This window comes from Gopherus evgoodei, chromosome 9, assembly GCF_007399415.2.
Source record: "Gopherus evgoodei ecotype Sinaloan lineage chromosome 9, rGopEvg1_v1.p, whole genome shotgun sequence".
Taxonomy (NCBI): Eukaryota; Metazoa; Chordata; order Testudines; family Testudinidae; genus Gopherus; species Gopherus evgoodei.
The window spans coordinates 97,142,948-97,158,816 of record NC_044330.1 but is presented as its reverse complement, the minus strand read 5'-3'; the positions used below and the strand labels follow the sequence as shown (position 1 = coordinate 97,158,816).

The 15,869-nt window shown below is 45.9% G+C and overlaps 1 protein-coding gene across 2 annotated transcripts in view; it reads left to right on the top strand.

Annotated features, from left to right (window-relative positions):
* Positions 1-13,486, top strand: part of PASD1 (PAS domain containing repressor 1) — an 81,175-nt gene extending 67,689 nt beyond the window's left edge. For both annotated transcript variants that reach the window (XM_030576103.1, XM_030576104.1), the window contains 5 exons: positions 1,973-2,185; positions 3,004-3,206; positions 4,269-4,361; positions 6,126-6,336; positions 8,234-13,486. In XM_030576103.1, coding sequence (XP_030431963.1) covers positions 1,973-2,185; positions 3,004-3,206; positions 4,269-4,361; positions 6,126-6,336; positions 8,234-8,404 — 891 coding nt within the window. In that variant the 3' untranslated portion in view covers positions 8,405-13,486. The remainder of the gene's footprint in view (positions 1-1,972; positions 2,186-3,003; positions 3,207-4,268; positions 4,362-6,125; positions 6,337-8,233) is intronic.
* The last annotated feature ends 2,383 nt before the right edge of the window (positions 13,487-15,869 follow it).

Genomic DNA, 15,869 nt, shown 5'->3' with positions numbered 1-15,869 from the left:
GATAACGTGCTTTGCTGTTTGAGAAAATACAGTATTTGTGTTCCATATTGGCCACTGCATAAAATATCCACAAGTTGCAATAAAAGTATCATTTGCACAGACTCATCCTGCAATAACTTGAATAAAGCAATTCACAGCATTGCACCGTCCCCTGTATCCTTAACTGCCATACAATTCCATAAAGCAAAAGACTAGTTTTCAGCTTTGATACGAGCATTTCTGGGTGAAATGAAAGAATTCTGTATCATACTATTCACTGGCTCTGAATGGTCACAGATTATTTGCAATGTTTATTTGGGAAGCCAGGTAACAGGGTTTTATCGTGTTATGAAGTTCTCAGAGGTTGGTTTTCTGTTCTCTCTTAATGTTGTGTTTGAACAAGATAGATTTAGAAAGCAGGCCCAGATTCTTCCTAAGGAAATTAGAGGACATATATGGTTCATAGTATTACACAGGATATGTCCTGCTAGTGAGAGCCAGTGCATCATAATTGATGCCAATTTTTGGAAAAAAGCTTCCTCTAATTAAGGAGAGGTGGCTATTTGAATCAAATATGACACTAAGGAAGGCAGTGATGACTCTTCACCTGTTAGATTACACCATGAAAGAAATAATTAGATGTGACACTAAAATTAATGACAGCACAACATGAGAAAGAAAATGCTCTTCAGATATCCAGAGTTTGGTGACACTGGAATAACTGAGTATGCTTTAATTCTGGAAATGGACTGTTCTCCAGAAATGATTTACGCAGGAAATTTTTTGGTATCTACAGACTGTCCTGTGATCATTTTTTTTTAAAGAGCTAACTGCAAAGCACCCCTGGTGTAAAGTTGTTTTGTGACATTAAAGCACACATGCAGCATAGATTATTTTGTGTTTAATCCGTGCATTGGATTTGTCACTCATTTTAGCAAACTGTGGTACAGCTAGAACAATAGTAACTGCGTCCATTTCATCCTTTTATCCAAAAGTCGACAATGAACAAATATACTGAAAAATAATCCAGTTTTCCAAACTGAGAGCTGAACGTTACTAATTATAATCTGATCAGATTTACTGTGCATGGTTGCCATCACTTTAATGTGCATGCACTTTTAATTTAGATGTTCCCTAGTCTAAGTAGAGGTTGAAAGAGAGAAAAGTACAGCTGATCATTCTATATGGGTATCATTCACCAATCAGTCAGTGAAATATGGAGAAGAGTCTGGTGGGCTGGTAAAAATTCAATCAAACGACAGTGCCAAAAATACAGGTTTGGGGAATAGCTGAGAAAGGATTGACACAAATTAGATCTACTCTTTAACAAGTATGTTAGGGGAAAAAATAAAAACCAGCTCTGTATATCAACCACTTCATTGCTGCAGAATTTACCAGATTCCACTGGCAAACATGGCCTTCTCCATTGTAATATTGGGTTTGTATACTGAAAATAGCCACATGCATGAAAGTCCATGTAGGGCTTTTTACTGTAATTGGTACACATGGGAAGATTGCATGAGTAAAGAATACAGGCTCAGCAACTAGAGATGGTGGTTTAGATAAGTATCTGTGTTCCTTTAGTCCTTCTTCTCTGTTGAGGCTGATCCCCCTGTGGTGAGTTTTGTGATATAGGCACCCACAGACCAACATCTGGATGGCAGGGTCCAGTTGTTTCTGAAAAGCCATCAAATTCCAGTGACTTTCAGTTTTGACTTGATAAAGCTTCATTGGAGCTAGTGAACTAGAGGTGAAACTGTCTGTATCTCAATACCATGTTGCTAAGCTCTGGCAAAGGACGTGGTTTTATTGGATATAGGGAATCTAGCACAATTTATGTTAATGTATCGATTTAATAGATCTTGGGAACACTGTCTTTTGCACCAGCAATAGTGTACATTGCATGAGAGCTTACTGTAGCATAGTCAGAAAGAGGCATTAAAAAATTAAACGCATAAACTGCTGTACCAGCTCATGCATCTCTTTCTTACAGATGCTGATGCAACAACCTATGCCCTTAGTCTTTAACAACGTACAACAACAGAGCCCAAGAAGGCCATCCCAACCACAGCAGCCTGGGGTGACCAGGCAGGCCACAGCCAAGAAGCCTCAGCAGCAAGGCCTTATGGGATCCAAACACTACAGTACCCCACACTTACTGTCACCACATCAATTCCTCAGGGAACCTTGTGTCACTTCCTCACAGGTTGCTAACTTCTTGGTTTTCTTCAATAGCAATTGAATGTTCTTTACAAATGGCTCTTGTAATTACTGCATGGCAGCTCGTTTACGGACAGATCCGTCCCCAGGGCAACTCCACCTGACTTGGCTGGATGAGTGCTGATGGCCCGGCCCTGTGACTCCCTCCACTTTACCCCCACTCCGTGAGCGCAATTCTCCTCGTGCCTCCTGAGTCTAGGTTTCATGCTGGAGTGAGTGGGACGTGCGTCACTAATCAGCTTTAAGATGTTACTTTGTTTCACATGATGAATGTAGGTGATGTCACTTTGCTGTAGTATCTAGAGATGTAATGGCCTAATGGTGTTAGACCTAAGGGAACCTCTGATTCCAGTTCTGCTCTTAGTTAGACCAGAGTCTATCTGGAGTAGCTCAGGAGTAATCAGTGGGACTTACACTGCTATAACTCAGGGAGAAGGCAGCATATTCGCAGAGGAAGTACAAGTATCTGTTAGTGAGGGCTCCAGATTTTTCAGTCACCTTCTCCCACTATAGGCGCCTTCCTTCCATCACATCTGTGCTGCTCGCCCCCTTCTGTTATAGCCTGATTTTGAAAAGACGACTTATTTTTATAGCAAAGTCTCTCAGCACCTGCACAATGGCCACTGAGGGATCCCTACTGCAGACATGCTGTTTGCACTCACCAGATCTGCTGCCAGTCCCCTGTTGTATTCAGGGAGCAGAAAGTGCCATTGTCACACAGTCTGCCTTCTAACTGCACGTTAAAGGTACAGGGTCTCTTCCATGGAGTTGACTCCGCTAACGGGACAATTTTTTATGTCTCAGGTGCAGCAGCAGCAGCAGCACTTAATAAGAGGCAGCCAGGCACAGCAAACATGTCTGCCAGTGCAGACAAGCATTTCGATGCCCCTCTACAACAGCCCCATGGTGTTTTCCCAAACTCATCCCATCACTGTCTCTGCTCAGATGCCAACGGAAATGAGCGAAAGGCAACAACCGTCTGACTACAGCCAAGATAGGAGTCTAAGGTAGGAATGCAGTCAGTGCTGGCTCCTGATGAGGTCTGCGTGGGAGGAACATATCACTGGGCAGCAGTGAAGTCTTGGCTTTCATTCTACAAGTCAGGAGCTATGCTTTACTAAAGCTTTACTAATGCTTTACTAAAGCTTTACTAATGCCTCCATACATATGCCTCCCATATAACTTAACAGGTTTTTAGGCACGGGATGTACCTATATGCCTTGCTTCGGTCAGAAGGAGCTGAGCTTTTGGTTTCAGGGGAATAAAGAGGCAAAACTAGTGCTTCGCATATTTTTCTCTTAGTTCCCAGGAACTCCAGAATATTCGTTCTCCTGCCAGGATGGATGCCCTGGAAATAGCCCTTTTCAGTGCAGTCCTGCTAGCCATCCACGTGCAGAACTCTCGTGAAGTCTTAGCAGATATTGGTTAGATAAAGGGCTCTCAGGATCAGGCCCTTTCAAAAGTGCTTGCAGGATCAGGACCTTTAAAAAAAGTTGCCTGGAGGCCTTTCTGTCTTAAAGAGACTTTAGTTTATTAAACATGTTAAGGTCAAATTTCCATGTAATCCAGGATGGAATTTGGCCCAAATATTGTTATCAATTGTTGTGTGCTATGCACTTTACAGATCCAGCCCCATCACCACCCAGCCCAGCTCCCGAAACTAGCATGCAAACACTGTTGGTATGTGTTGTGAGGCACCTGGAACTCTTCTGTGGGCAGATGCCGGCTAAATGTGTGTTCGAGTCCAAAGCAAATGAAAGAACTGGATCCTTAATTTGCACAAGGGTGGGACATCATAATTTTAACAAGATCAATTAAACATTTGTGATCTGAAAGGCTTAGATGTTTCAGCTCAGAACTGTTGTCTTTTTAGAGTAGATGATAAAATTGTGATCTTACATTATATGCACATAACCATTCAGGTCCATAATCTTGGATGGAATGAGTTAGTGGATTTGAGAGCTTTCACAGAGCTTTTACTAGGGTACTAGAGATTGACTGTGAAGAATCTGAACGTAGGAAAAAACAAATATCTTTTCTGACTGTGCCATGTTTTCATTCTGCCGTAGGATGCTGTTAGATCAGCCGGTCCAAGCCTTGATGCCGAGTGCTAATGGCAGTAATCAGTCATCACAAAACAGTGCTGGCAGACAGCAAGCAAAGTAAGTCTTCCCTGTTCCTACTGTACACTATCTCAGCAGTGAGCTTTCTCTTCAGCGGCTTTGTCCTTGTGCAAGATCTTATTGGGGTTCTTTTCGGGGTCATGAAAATGATCAAAAATCTTGGCTACCAAAAAAGAAAAAAAAAATCAGTGGTAAAGAGATAAGTAACTAGACCTGGTTGAACAAAAAAAACTGATGTTGGATTTTTTTTTTTTTATGAAAAACATTCCTTCAATGAAATAGAAAATTTTCCAAGTAAATTTCAGTTCTCGTCCAGCTTTTTCAGGTTTTTATTGAAAACTAAAACCTGACATTTTGTGGGGGGGGAGGCGGGTTGGCAACCATTTGCTGCGTTCAGTTTCCGAAAACCGACAATGTTCCAGTTCTGGTTTTTCGCCATTCTTCTCAAAATTCAAAGTTTTTGACAGAAATGAAAAAATGTTTCTTGAGAAATGTTCACGGGAAATAAAATACGTTCCCTGTCCAGCTCTACACTTACTGTACTAGAGAAAGCGAAGCATTGTTACTGTACTGCTGCCAATTGGCATAGGGAAACTATTTGCTGTGTTCTTATGCTCTAACCTGTTCATCTTAACACAACTGCACACCTTTCAAGGGTTTGCTGCCACAGTTGTTTAGTCCTAATCACCTTATTTCTATTGTTGTTATTTCAGTAGCACCCAGAGATGCTACCCCTATTGCACTAGGCACTGTACTAACATACTATGAAGTATTGGTCCGTGCCCCAGAGAGCTTTACATCTAAGTCCGCCAATGGATGTGGTTGGTTCATTGAGCAAAGAAATCCAGCTATTTAGCTTAACAAAGGAAAGGTTAAGGGGTGACTTGATTACAGTCTGTATGTATCTACATGGGGGAAAATATTTAATAACAAGCTCTTCAGTCTAGCGGAGACAGGTATAACACAATCCAATGGCTGGACGTTGAATCTAGACAAATTCAGACTGAAAATGTGTGTAGATTTTTAATGGTGAGAGTAATTAACTGTTGGAACAATTTACCGAGGGTCCTGGTAGATTCTCCATCACTGACAATGTTAATATGAAGATTGGATGTTTTCCTAATAGATCTGCTCTGGGGATTATGTTGGGGCAGTTCTCTGGCCTGTGCTATACAGGAGATTGGACTAGGTGATCACAATGGTCCTTCTGGCCTTGGGATCTGTGAATCGATGAATCTCTTATTTAAACTGGCCAAGTCACAAGACTCACGGTTTCGGTGGGGGTGCAACCATACAGCAGAACCATCAGCTTCTCCAAATCAGATACTCTTGTTCTTACATGTGGAGTTCCAGTGTGAGTTCCACTTCATTATACTGATAAAGGATGTGGAAGACATGGGCGGCCAGTGACCCAGCCATTGTGGGAGGCTAGCCCCTGCCCCTCTCCTTGTGCCTGAGGTCCCCCCCACTCCCCCAGCTCCTGGTGATGCAGTCCAAGTGCTGGCTGGGCAGCCAGTGCGCAGTGCCAGCTACCCTCAGTCCCTGCAGCCTGGGCCATGGCAGAGAACTGAAGGAGAGGGCATGGGGGCAGAGCGTGAGCAGGGCCACGTCAGGCTGTTTGGGGAGGCACAGGCTACCTGCCGCCTTTGATGGGAGATTTTTGCGGCTAGTCTGGTACATTTTCCGGTTGTTTTTCCAGACTGCATTTTGCTTTGTTTTAATCAGCTTAGTTCTCTGGCATTTATTCTCATGCTGATACATTGTTTACCTTCTATTAGTGTTTTATTTTCCTTCTATTTACAGATTTGTTCCAGAACAGCAGATGCTGCCTCCCCCATTACAGATGCAGCCAATTACATGTAGCACAGTCAGGGCTCCTGCCCCTTCTCCTGTATTTACCCCTTCGGTCATGATTCCACAGGCCAACTTCACTTCCCACCAGACGCAACCTCCAGTTCATCTCCACCAATGGCCACCCCAACAGCAGGTTCAGCAGCAGCATCTCTACCTGCAGGTAGTATACTTGGGTGGGGTTTGTAAATGTCAGTCAGACAGTTTAGAAGGAATGGCTCATACGTGACTTGAATCTGTCTGTCTTATCTTTCATGACTCCCATCTCCACTGTACCTAGACACACCTACAGCCTGCCCTGTATCACTAGAATTTCCAAAAATGGTCAGCACAGTTGAGACCATGTTTTCAGAAGAACTTTAACTCTCATTTAGGCATCAAAATGAGTGACCAAATTTTTCAAATGCAGCTCAGCACCCAGTACATGGAACTTTTTGGAAAATCTGGCCGGGAATGTTAAGCACTAGGAGTTGCTGGGTCCAAAGCACTTTTGAAAATCTGGCCGCATGTGCCTGTAGTATCTGAACAGACTGTAGGGTGACCAGACGTCCTGATTTTATAGGGACAGTCCTGATTTTTGGGTCTTTTTCTTATATAGGCTCCTATTACCCCTCACCCCTTGTCCTGATTTTTCACATTTGCTGTCTGGTCACCCTAGCAGACTGTGGTGGTGTTTTTTTAAACCAGCCACACGCTGCTCTTTATTCAAAGAATTAATTGGGCCACTGAGCAAACCTTTCGCGAAGACAGATTTGATTTTTCAAGAGCAAGGATCGTGCCCGATTGATAAAACAGTTCGTGGAAGGAATCACTGAGGCTAATTAATCATTGAAAATAGTTTTCATTCTCTCAAAAACTGAGTGGGTTTACAAAGCCGTAAGTGTAATGGGTCGTATGTATGGAGGTATGTAGTAAAGTAATGGGAAGAGATCAGCTACAGGTGGAACTAGTTATGCTGCAGGGCTGGTTGAAAAAGAAGGGATTACATAATAATCCCATCAAGATGTGGACTAAGACAAATTCAGCACAGGCACAGAAACAGTGTTTTACAAGGGATAACTCCTTAATTCATCCTCATAGCGCTTGTGGAAGGGTTGGTGCTTTCATCCCCATTTTGTGAAAAACAGCAAAACTGAGCTTGTGAGAAGTCAAGTGACATGTCCAAAGTCACAGTAAGTCCACAGCTGCATCACACTCAGACCTTTTGGCTGCGTTGCCGATCACCTTTATTTTCCATGACCCATTCGTGTGTCATGCTGCATGACTGGGTATTTCCTTGCGAAGATGAGAATTTCTGTCCACTGTGAGATCAGACTTTAACATCACCGGGAACATACCATGGGCTGGCTATGCCGCAGAGGCTAACTGCGGCCAGGCACCATGGCCCCTCGGAACCCAGCTGATCTGCCTTGTGCAAGGGGGATGGGAGCAGGCTCCTGGAGCTGTCGCTATGCGGATTTCCCAGCCATCGCGCCTCGCAAGCGAGGAGGAGGGTGCCGGTCTTGCGGAGGCTTCTAGACTTCAGTAGTAGTTGTTGACAATTGCACTCACCCAGACTGGAGCCTTCCCGTAGGCTTCCCTGTGGGTTTGGCAATCGTAGCAGTAGCCCAACGGGTTGGGTACTTGATTGTCTGTGGCTTAAGGAGTGCAAATAACTTTGGCATCCTAACTGAGTGCCCGGAAACTCATGGTTATGTTGAAAATTTAGGCCCTGGGGTAATTGAAACTTGAGGACCTGCATTTTTTACAAAATGGGGATGAAAGCACCAACCCTTCCACAAGCGCTATGAGGATGAATTAAGGAGTTATCCCTTGTAAAACACTGTCTCTGTGCCTGTGCTGAATTTGTCTTAGCCCACATCTTGATGGGATTATTATGTTATCCCTTCTTTTTGCTCCCAGACTCTGCACTGTAGGTTCCTTTGATAGGCTCGTCCAGAATCAGCCCAACCCTTTCCAGGGCACTGCATTGAACAGCCAGAAGAAGCTAGATCAGGGCACAAGGCGAATCTGCGTTTGCTGAGAAACCCGTCTGATTGTATTGCATTTCCTTTCTACAGATGCAAGCCGCCGAGTCGGTCCCCGGGAGTCAAAATCAGCGTATTTTCCAGCCATCTCATATACCGCAGCAGACTACCATGGGCTACTTCCTCCATCCACAGCAACAAAGCCACCATCCGCAGGGTCAGTCCTGCAACTTACAGGACCTGCCTGAAATGCATCTGCCCTGAAAGCCAGGGCATGAGGAGAAGGTGACGAGTCGCAGCTGCTGTGTTAAGCAGGAGTCGGGGGAAGGACGGCGAAATTCGAGGAGAGTCGGCCCTCCTCATATGCCAGAGGGGTGAGGGTTAGCCCAGAGGGAAACATGGCAGCATGGAGGAAGGTCCCAGCAGGAGAGCAGGATCACCATATGGTACCTTGTTGATTATCATTTTTATGTATTCAGTCCTTGATGCTGCACAGTGACAGTATCAAAGAAAAGCCTCGATTCATGAAGCCCCAAAATCGTTCAACTAAACACAGTTTAACTGTGAACCGCTAGAACTCCCATTCACGTACATCCTGTCAAGAGGGGCTACTAAATGCTAAAAGTATTTGGAGGCTAAAATCAGGATAGTAGGAGCTGGTTGTGGTGCTCTTGCCTGCCAAAGCTAATCTGCAAAGGCGATTAGAGACTTGATCAAAAATGGTTGACTTAGGTAAGAAAATGATCTCTGAAGTCACATGTGGCTGATATTGGTCACTAAGCCATATGTCCTTAGACAGCACAGCAGGACAATTCCTTTGGACTGCAATATGGATTTCTAGCTGCAGGCATGTTAATCAGGTCAGTGCAAAGATCGCTTTGCAACTGAGAAAATATTTTCAATTCAGGACATGGATGCTCCTTTTAAATGTTGCTGAAATTCACTGTGAATTTAAGACCAATGTTTGGAACACAGAAAACTGTCAGAATCAGCAGGATCCTGTTTAATTATCATGTACATAATTCACTATGTTGTAGTAAGTTCATTGTGGATTTTGTTTTCCTTTTTTCCTATACCTCAATCCCAGAATTGGTTTCTTTCAGATGATTGGATAATGCTGCTAATTTCTGTAACACCACTCTTGCCTAAATTTCGTACTGTTGTTATACCAACTCACAGCACCATTAATAAGAGATGTGTGCAGATAAATTTATATGTTTTTATTCCCTGTAGCCAAGTATTTTTCAGGGTGTACTGGCAAGGCGTCCTTACGTTTTTCCACTGGACCGTGCAGTGCATGTTTCTTTACACCTGAAAATCAGATGAAGGCAAACTTTGTGGTTTTGCTAGTTCATGTTTCAATTTGGCAAAACTGAAATTTATACTAACAATGACCCAAGTGATAGTCCAAGCCTTTCGTTAGCAATAAATTGTATTTTTGTAAATTGTCACTTTTTAACTATATGTCTATATTTATGAACTGACAAAATGGCTATTCCTCAGTGGGTGTATAGTAAAGTGGCCCTACTGTTTGTGTCTTTCCAAAGGAAAATGAATATTTAATTTTTAGATTTTTTTTTTTTTTTTTTTTTTTATAATTAGGATCTGAGTGTTAGATTTGGGTCATGCTTGATCCCAAACGCTGACGACAATTTATGCCATTAAGAGCAGTGTTCTGAGACAATGCTTGGATACGTCCTTAAAGCAAAAATAAAAAAGCAATGGCAAAGTCCTAACATTGTGACTGGCACTCAGACTAGAGTTTAGGGAGAGGTTATTGTCTAACCTCGAGCTAATCTCATCAATCTGCTTTTTCTAGGCCCTTTTGGGACCCCTCCATCACCATGAGCTTGGGTGCCAGCCTCGAGTAGTTGAGCAGAAACAGATGAGGCTGAAAGCATGGTGAGGTCCAGCTGGATCATAGTGCACAGTGGAGCTGTGCTCAGCACTGCTTGGAAAAGGTGACTGTAGGTCACCATTGGGCTGCCAAAGCTGGGCTCATGTGGGAATGCTTTATTTTAAGCTGTTCAGCTTCCACAAGCTGTTCAGGCACTATGGGCACCAAGCATAGGGCCCCACACTTCCCCCTACCCCCACACACCCCTAGGTCATATAGCAGCCCTGTGCCCCAGCAGGCTTTCCCGAGCTGTCGTCAGTGAGGCAGCTCTGCTGTTTTTCAGCCACTTTGCCCTGGTGGCAGCTGCAATCCAGCCACGATTCTGGGTTATGATGTTTGTTTGGCCACTTTAAAAACCATTTCCAAAGAACGTAAAGGAGCATGGTCGTTTCCAGTCCTGCTTGGGCGTGTTTGGGCCACATCCGCACTCAGCTAGTGGGCACCTGCTTGCGAAACTGTACTTTGAGCAGAGACGGGGTTGAGCACGTTTGAAGCAGGGTACCTGGCTTTGCCTAGGAAGGGCGTGGAGCAACTGGCAGCTTCAGGCTCACCCTGGCTGCAGTCTGAGTGCCTTGCTGCTGGAGGCCAGCCTCGTAGTATGGTTATGGGCACCTTGCATGGAGCATTGAGAACTATAGTAAAGATTTTACCATTAAAACTCAAGTCACCATTAGGGTGACTAAGAGGAGAGCAGCACAGACTGTTAGGTGGTAGGGCAGCGCTCCGTTTCATCAGGCCACACCCCAGCACTGCACAGCTGGCATCAGTCACTGGGGGCAGAAGAGACATTAGCTGCTTTCATAGCTTAGTTGGACCACTGTCTACAATATGCTACCAGGGCCGCCTTGGGGGGGTGAGGGGAACAAGTGGAGCAATTTGCCCCAGGCCCCCCACAAGAGTTTTTAGGGGCTCCCATGAGGGTCTTTGGCAGCAAATCCTTTAGTCCTGCCAAACACACCCGGATCAAGTGAAGGCCCTACTGCCAAAGATCCAGAATTTCTTTCGCTCCAGGTCTTCAGCTGCAGTTCGGCAACGGGGCCTTCACTGGCTCTGGGTCTTCGGCAGCAATTCGGTGGTGGAGCCTTCACTCACTCCAAGACTCACTCCGCCGCTGAAGTGCCCTGAAAACCCGAAGCGGAAGGGCCCCCACCACCCCGCCTCCGAAGACCCCAGGCCCCTGAATCCTTTGGGCAGCCCTGTACACTACTATGCCATGGTAGTGTATCTAGAGCATAAAATGAGAGGTCGAGGAGGCTGAGTCTCTCTCGCTCTCTCTCTCACACACACAACGCACATGCTCTCTCTCTTGCTGCACTGTATTACCTGGGGCAAATGCATAGCCTAGAATTGTCAAATGTGCCCCTTTTTTTTTGGCTGGCTCAGTGAGTGTAGCTCAGATTTTGGCCAAGGCATCCCGGGTGAAGGTTGGGGTAGCAAGTTGGGTACCAAAGTTTAGCCATCAAAAAAAAAATGTTGACCATCACTGAGCACCTGTTTAGAACGGGTTCAGCCACCTCAGCTGCCAGAGGTATAAGAATGTGATTGTCCCTGCCAATTCTTTGTGACTGAAGCGTGTTGTAATGTCAGGGACCATGGCTGGAAAAATTATGTGAACTAGCAACCTCCTTGCGCAACTAGCCTCAAACGTCTGCTTAGCAAAGTGTTGTTTGTAGCTGTCTTTTACCACTACATACAAGGGGCAAAAATTGTGCCCTTGGACGATTCATGTCGTGGCCAAGAAATGGCCCATGTATAACAGGACGTGCCTCCTTAAGCAGCCACTGGCCGCCCCACAGAGGCACGTCATGTAGGTGAGCTGAGCCACTCGCACACAGGGCTACAGGCTATTGTGCAATGTGTGGTACGTAACTAACACGCGCACTGAAGTTAGGGTGTGTTTTGCTTGAGGGCAGCTTAGGGCCTGGTTGGTATGTGACTTTCCACCATGTATCCATTCCAGGGGTGTGTCATGCTACAGCAAAGGTGGCTGAAAAGTCCTATAGCTGGTGCTGCTTAGAATGAGTGCTTTGGGGCACAGGAACCTTAGGGCTTGCTGGCTGGGCGCGTTCACAAACGCCTGAGCAGGGTTGTGTGTCTGTTACAGACATCGTGGCGTCCGTAACCTCCATAACCTCTGCAGAGGCCAGTGTGGTTGACTCCAGGGCTGCCCAAGAAGCTGGCTCCAGGGCCTGCTGCTCCAATGGCTGCCAGGACAGCCACACCAGCAGTCTCCAGCCAGCTGGAGCAGCTGTGGCTGGCCACAAGCAGCTCCCCCGCAGCAGCATCAGTGCCCCCTGCTTCAAGATTTAATTAAGTCATGGACAGGTCACAGGCCATGAATTTTTGTTTAGTGGCCGTGACCTGGCTATGACTTTTACTAAAAATACCCATGACGTAACTGTAGCCTTACTCATGAGGGCTATGTCTTTGGGATTCCACTGAAAGTAGCAGCTTGGTCTTTCAACTCCTGATTGATAAAAATAGCCAGGGGAGGCTGGAGATGTCTTACCCAGCTTCAGGAGAGGCGCTCAGTGGCAGATTAGAGGCCTTCCCCCCCACCCCTGCATGAAAAACTTGCTCCACCAGCCTGTTGGGGAATGGACTAGATGGCCTGCAGGCAGAAGAGGTGGGGAGGCTCCCCTCCCCGCCTCTGGCCCCACAAGCCAAGGGGAGGGTTAATGGCATTATTGCACTAAGTGTATCCCAAGCAGCGTGAGGGCTGGCTGCCCGCAGTGACATTCCAGCTGCACCCAAACACTCGTCACTCACACGCCTGCAGGTACAGGTCTGTTTTTAGCAGCAGGCCGTGTACATCTACAGGCGCTGGACATGACGCCTTCAGCCCCAGTGCACCAGTACCCTCAGATACATGCTAGACACCCAGGCTGTTTGTCTGCAGCTGAAAGTCATTGGTGCAACACACAGGGAACAAAAATATACACACATCCCAGTTCACAAACGGTGTGGGGCATGGCCCTTGTACAGGGCCAGCATAAAGGGTGTGCCCTTCAGCGCTGGTGTGCGCGACCAGCCTGTAGCTCAGGCTGGCTGATAGCTGAGGTGCTGTGCAAAGGCACTACCACAGCATCTGTTGTGGCACTCGGCTTACATTTGCCAAAGGGGGGAGGGCGGGTTGGGATTTAAATTTTTTTTAACAAGCTTGTGTTTAACTAGCCCCTCCGCCCCCACCAGCCGCTCTGTGCTCAGTAACTGCCACGACTTTTATTAAAATGCAATGGAAGCTGTGGCTGACTTCGGGCCACTTTGGTACAGTCCTGCACTGGTGGAGCTGTGCTCTTGGAATGTGTTTCAATGGGGCCAAGACATGGACAAAAAAGTGTTATAGGAAACTGGCCAATTAGTTATTCTACAGATAAAGCATGTTCAAAAAAGCACTAGGTAAGTTCATGGAGGATAGGTCCATCAATGGCTAGTAGCCAGGCTGGCCAGGGATGGTGTCCCTAGCCTTTGTTTGTCAGAAGCTGGGAATGGGCAACAGGGGATGGATCACTTGATGATTCCCTGTTCTGTTCATTCCCTCTGGGGCACCTGGCACTGTTGGAGGACAGGATACTGGGCTAGATGGACCTTTGGTCTGACCCAGTATGGCCATTTTAACGCTTGCTTATGGGCTTTCACATGCTCTCGCTTCCTAAACTTAAGGTGGTAGCAGCACCCCTGTGACTATAGCTTTGTAACTGAAACTATCATGATAAATGCCCTACCAGTCTCAGCTCGTCAAGGCTTCTTTGGTGTTTTTTAGCCCATGTAGACAGGCTTTTGTACCGAAACACGTTGGGTGAGTGGGGGCCTAGCATGTGCTGCAGCCAGTGTGATTGCAAAGCACGCCTAAAGGCCTGGGCTGGGTTGCCTCAAGTAGCAGCCACACATTCGTCTGCTGCTCCATCAGAGACAACCCCGGTGCCTGAGCAACCCTTTCAACAGCTGTTTGCCCTTTTGTTAGGTTGGCCTCACAGCCAATAGTTTTACTGGATAATAAAGTAAGCTGGCAGGAAGAAAGATGGGAGACGGGCTTGGGCGAAAGCCACCGTTAAAAAAAAAAAAAAAAAAAAAAAAAAAAAGGCCCCAAAATTCTCCTCCTCACTCTTCGTGCGGCTGGGCAGCTCTCTCTGGTTTGGCCTTGTAAACCCGTCTCAGCTCTGCTGCAGGCAGTGGGGGCTAGTGTAAATGAGGCCAGCAGCTAGCACTGGGCTTGCCAGTAAGGCACACTGCAGTGCAGAGAAAGCCCATGTTTTATGGAGCTCTCAGGCTGAATCAATGCAGTCGCCTTTCCATTATTGCTTATGGAACACAGAGCTGGACAATTGTGCAGCTGAGACTTACATGGCTACCATGTGCACTATGGGCATCCTCTGCCAGCTCGTTGCAGTGACAATATGGCCTTGAGGATGGCTGCTAGATGTGGCTGGGGAGATTGGGGAAAGAAAAGAGGCTACATTGTGGCCCTACAATGCAGGGTTTGGGACCCTTTTTCGGATTGGCCTTTCAAAAAACATGCACTTTATTAAGAAGAAGAGGAAAAACACCCTACCCCTTCTTTGCACTATCACCCATTAGTGCAATTTGGCTAAAAGAGTCATTGATGGATGTTGACAAGCCCTGGCTAACACTGACCATGTCCCTCTGACTCATGTGAAGAGGCAGCTTTCATGAATGCACGTCCTTTCTTGCTGCCTTCAAAGCTCCTCCCAGTTTTCAGACAATCATGAGCGCACCACACTGTTGAGGTCCTTACTCAGGTTTTACTCAAGTTTCTGTTCAGTCGTTACTCAGGGAATCTCCTGTCAACACAACAGGAGCCCAACCTGTGTAAATACTGAATCCAGACCTCAGCCGTCGGCCCTGAGCGCTCTCACATAAAGCGATCCTATTCAGGTTACTGTTGATTTGTTTACCTCTGTGTTAGCGATGGCCTGTATTTTTGTGACCTGTTTGCAACAGCCTGTTGTCAATTGGTGGGCTTGTCCGCTTACAATGGGATGCACATTCTACCAGTAGTAGAGACTGGGCTTATTACTGTCCTTTGGACGGTACGTGTGCCCAAAGATTGGCGCCAGCTCAGAGCGAGACACCCTAAATCATAAACATTGTCCGGCTTTCCAGTACACATGCGTACACAGTTGGCCACACAATTCCAGACCTCTGAAAACACAGGCAGCTTTAATTCAAATCTTGCACTTTTGGCATATTTGTACATTATAAGCTAAAGCCTGGTGATTATAACCAGGCTGGTTTGACAAACACAGTGAAACGTTCTTGTACATATTGTACTATATCCCCTGTAAAAACTTAGATTTGAGTATGAATATTAGTTTATTTTATATGATGTCAAATATAGATTAACATTTATAAATGTTGAAGTATTTTGTAATGGAAAAAAGGAAGTGTCTTATGAAGACGGTTAGATTTTATTGTTGTCTTGCATTACGTCTCTGCACAGCTCCATTGAATAGGAGCCGTTGCATCTCGACAAGCTTTAACAGAGTGTACATAGTATTTTGGAAGAAAATAAAAGTATACTTTTAAGACCTCTTACACGTGTGCTTTGCTTGGTACTTACAGCATAGTCTTAATCGGAGCCGTGGAATGTGGCTTAGTAACACAGCAACTGGCTCAGCATATATAATTAGTCACACAAACGCAATAAAGATGGGTGGCTCACAACACAGGTTGGGCCTGCTGGGTGTAGAAGCCATGGGGAATCCTCACGAATGGAGGATAGCAGAAAGACAGACCTTGTCTGGCTGGGAAAGCAGGGAGGAGTGACAAATCCCTTTGGGAGAAGGACGGGGAGGGGGTAGTGAGGGAAGA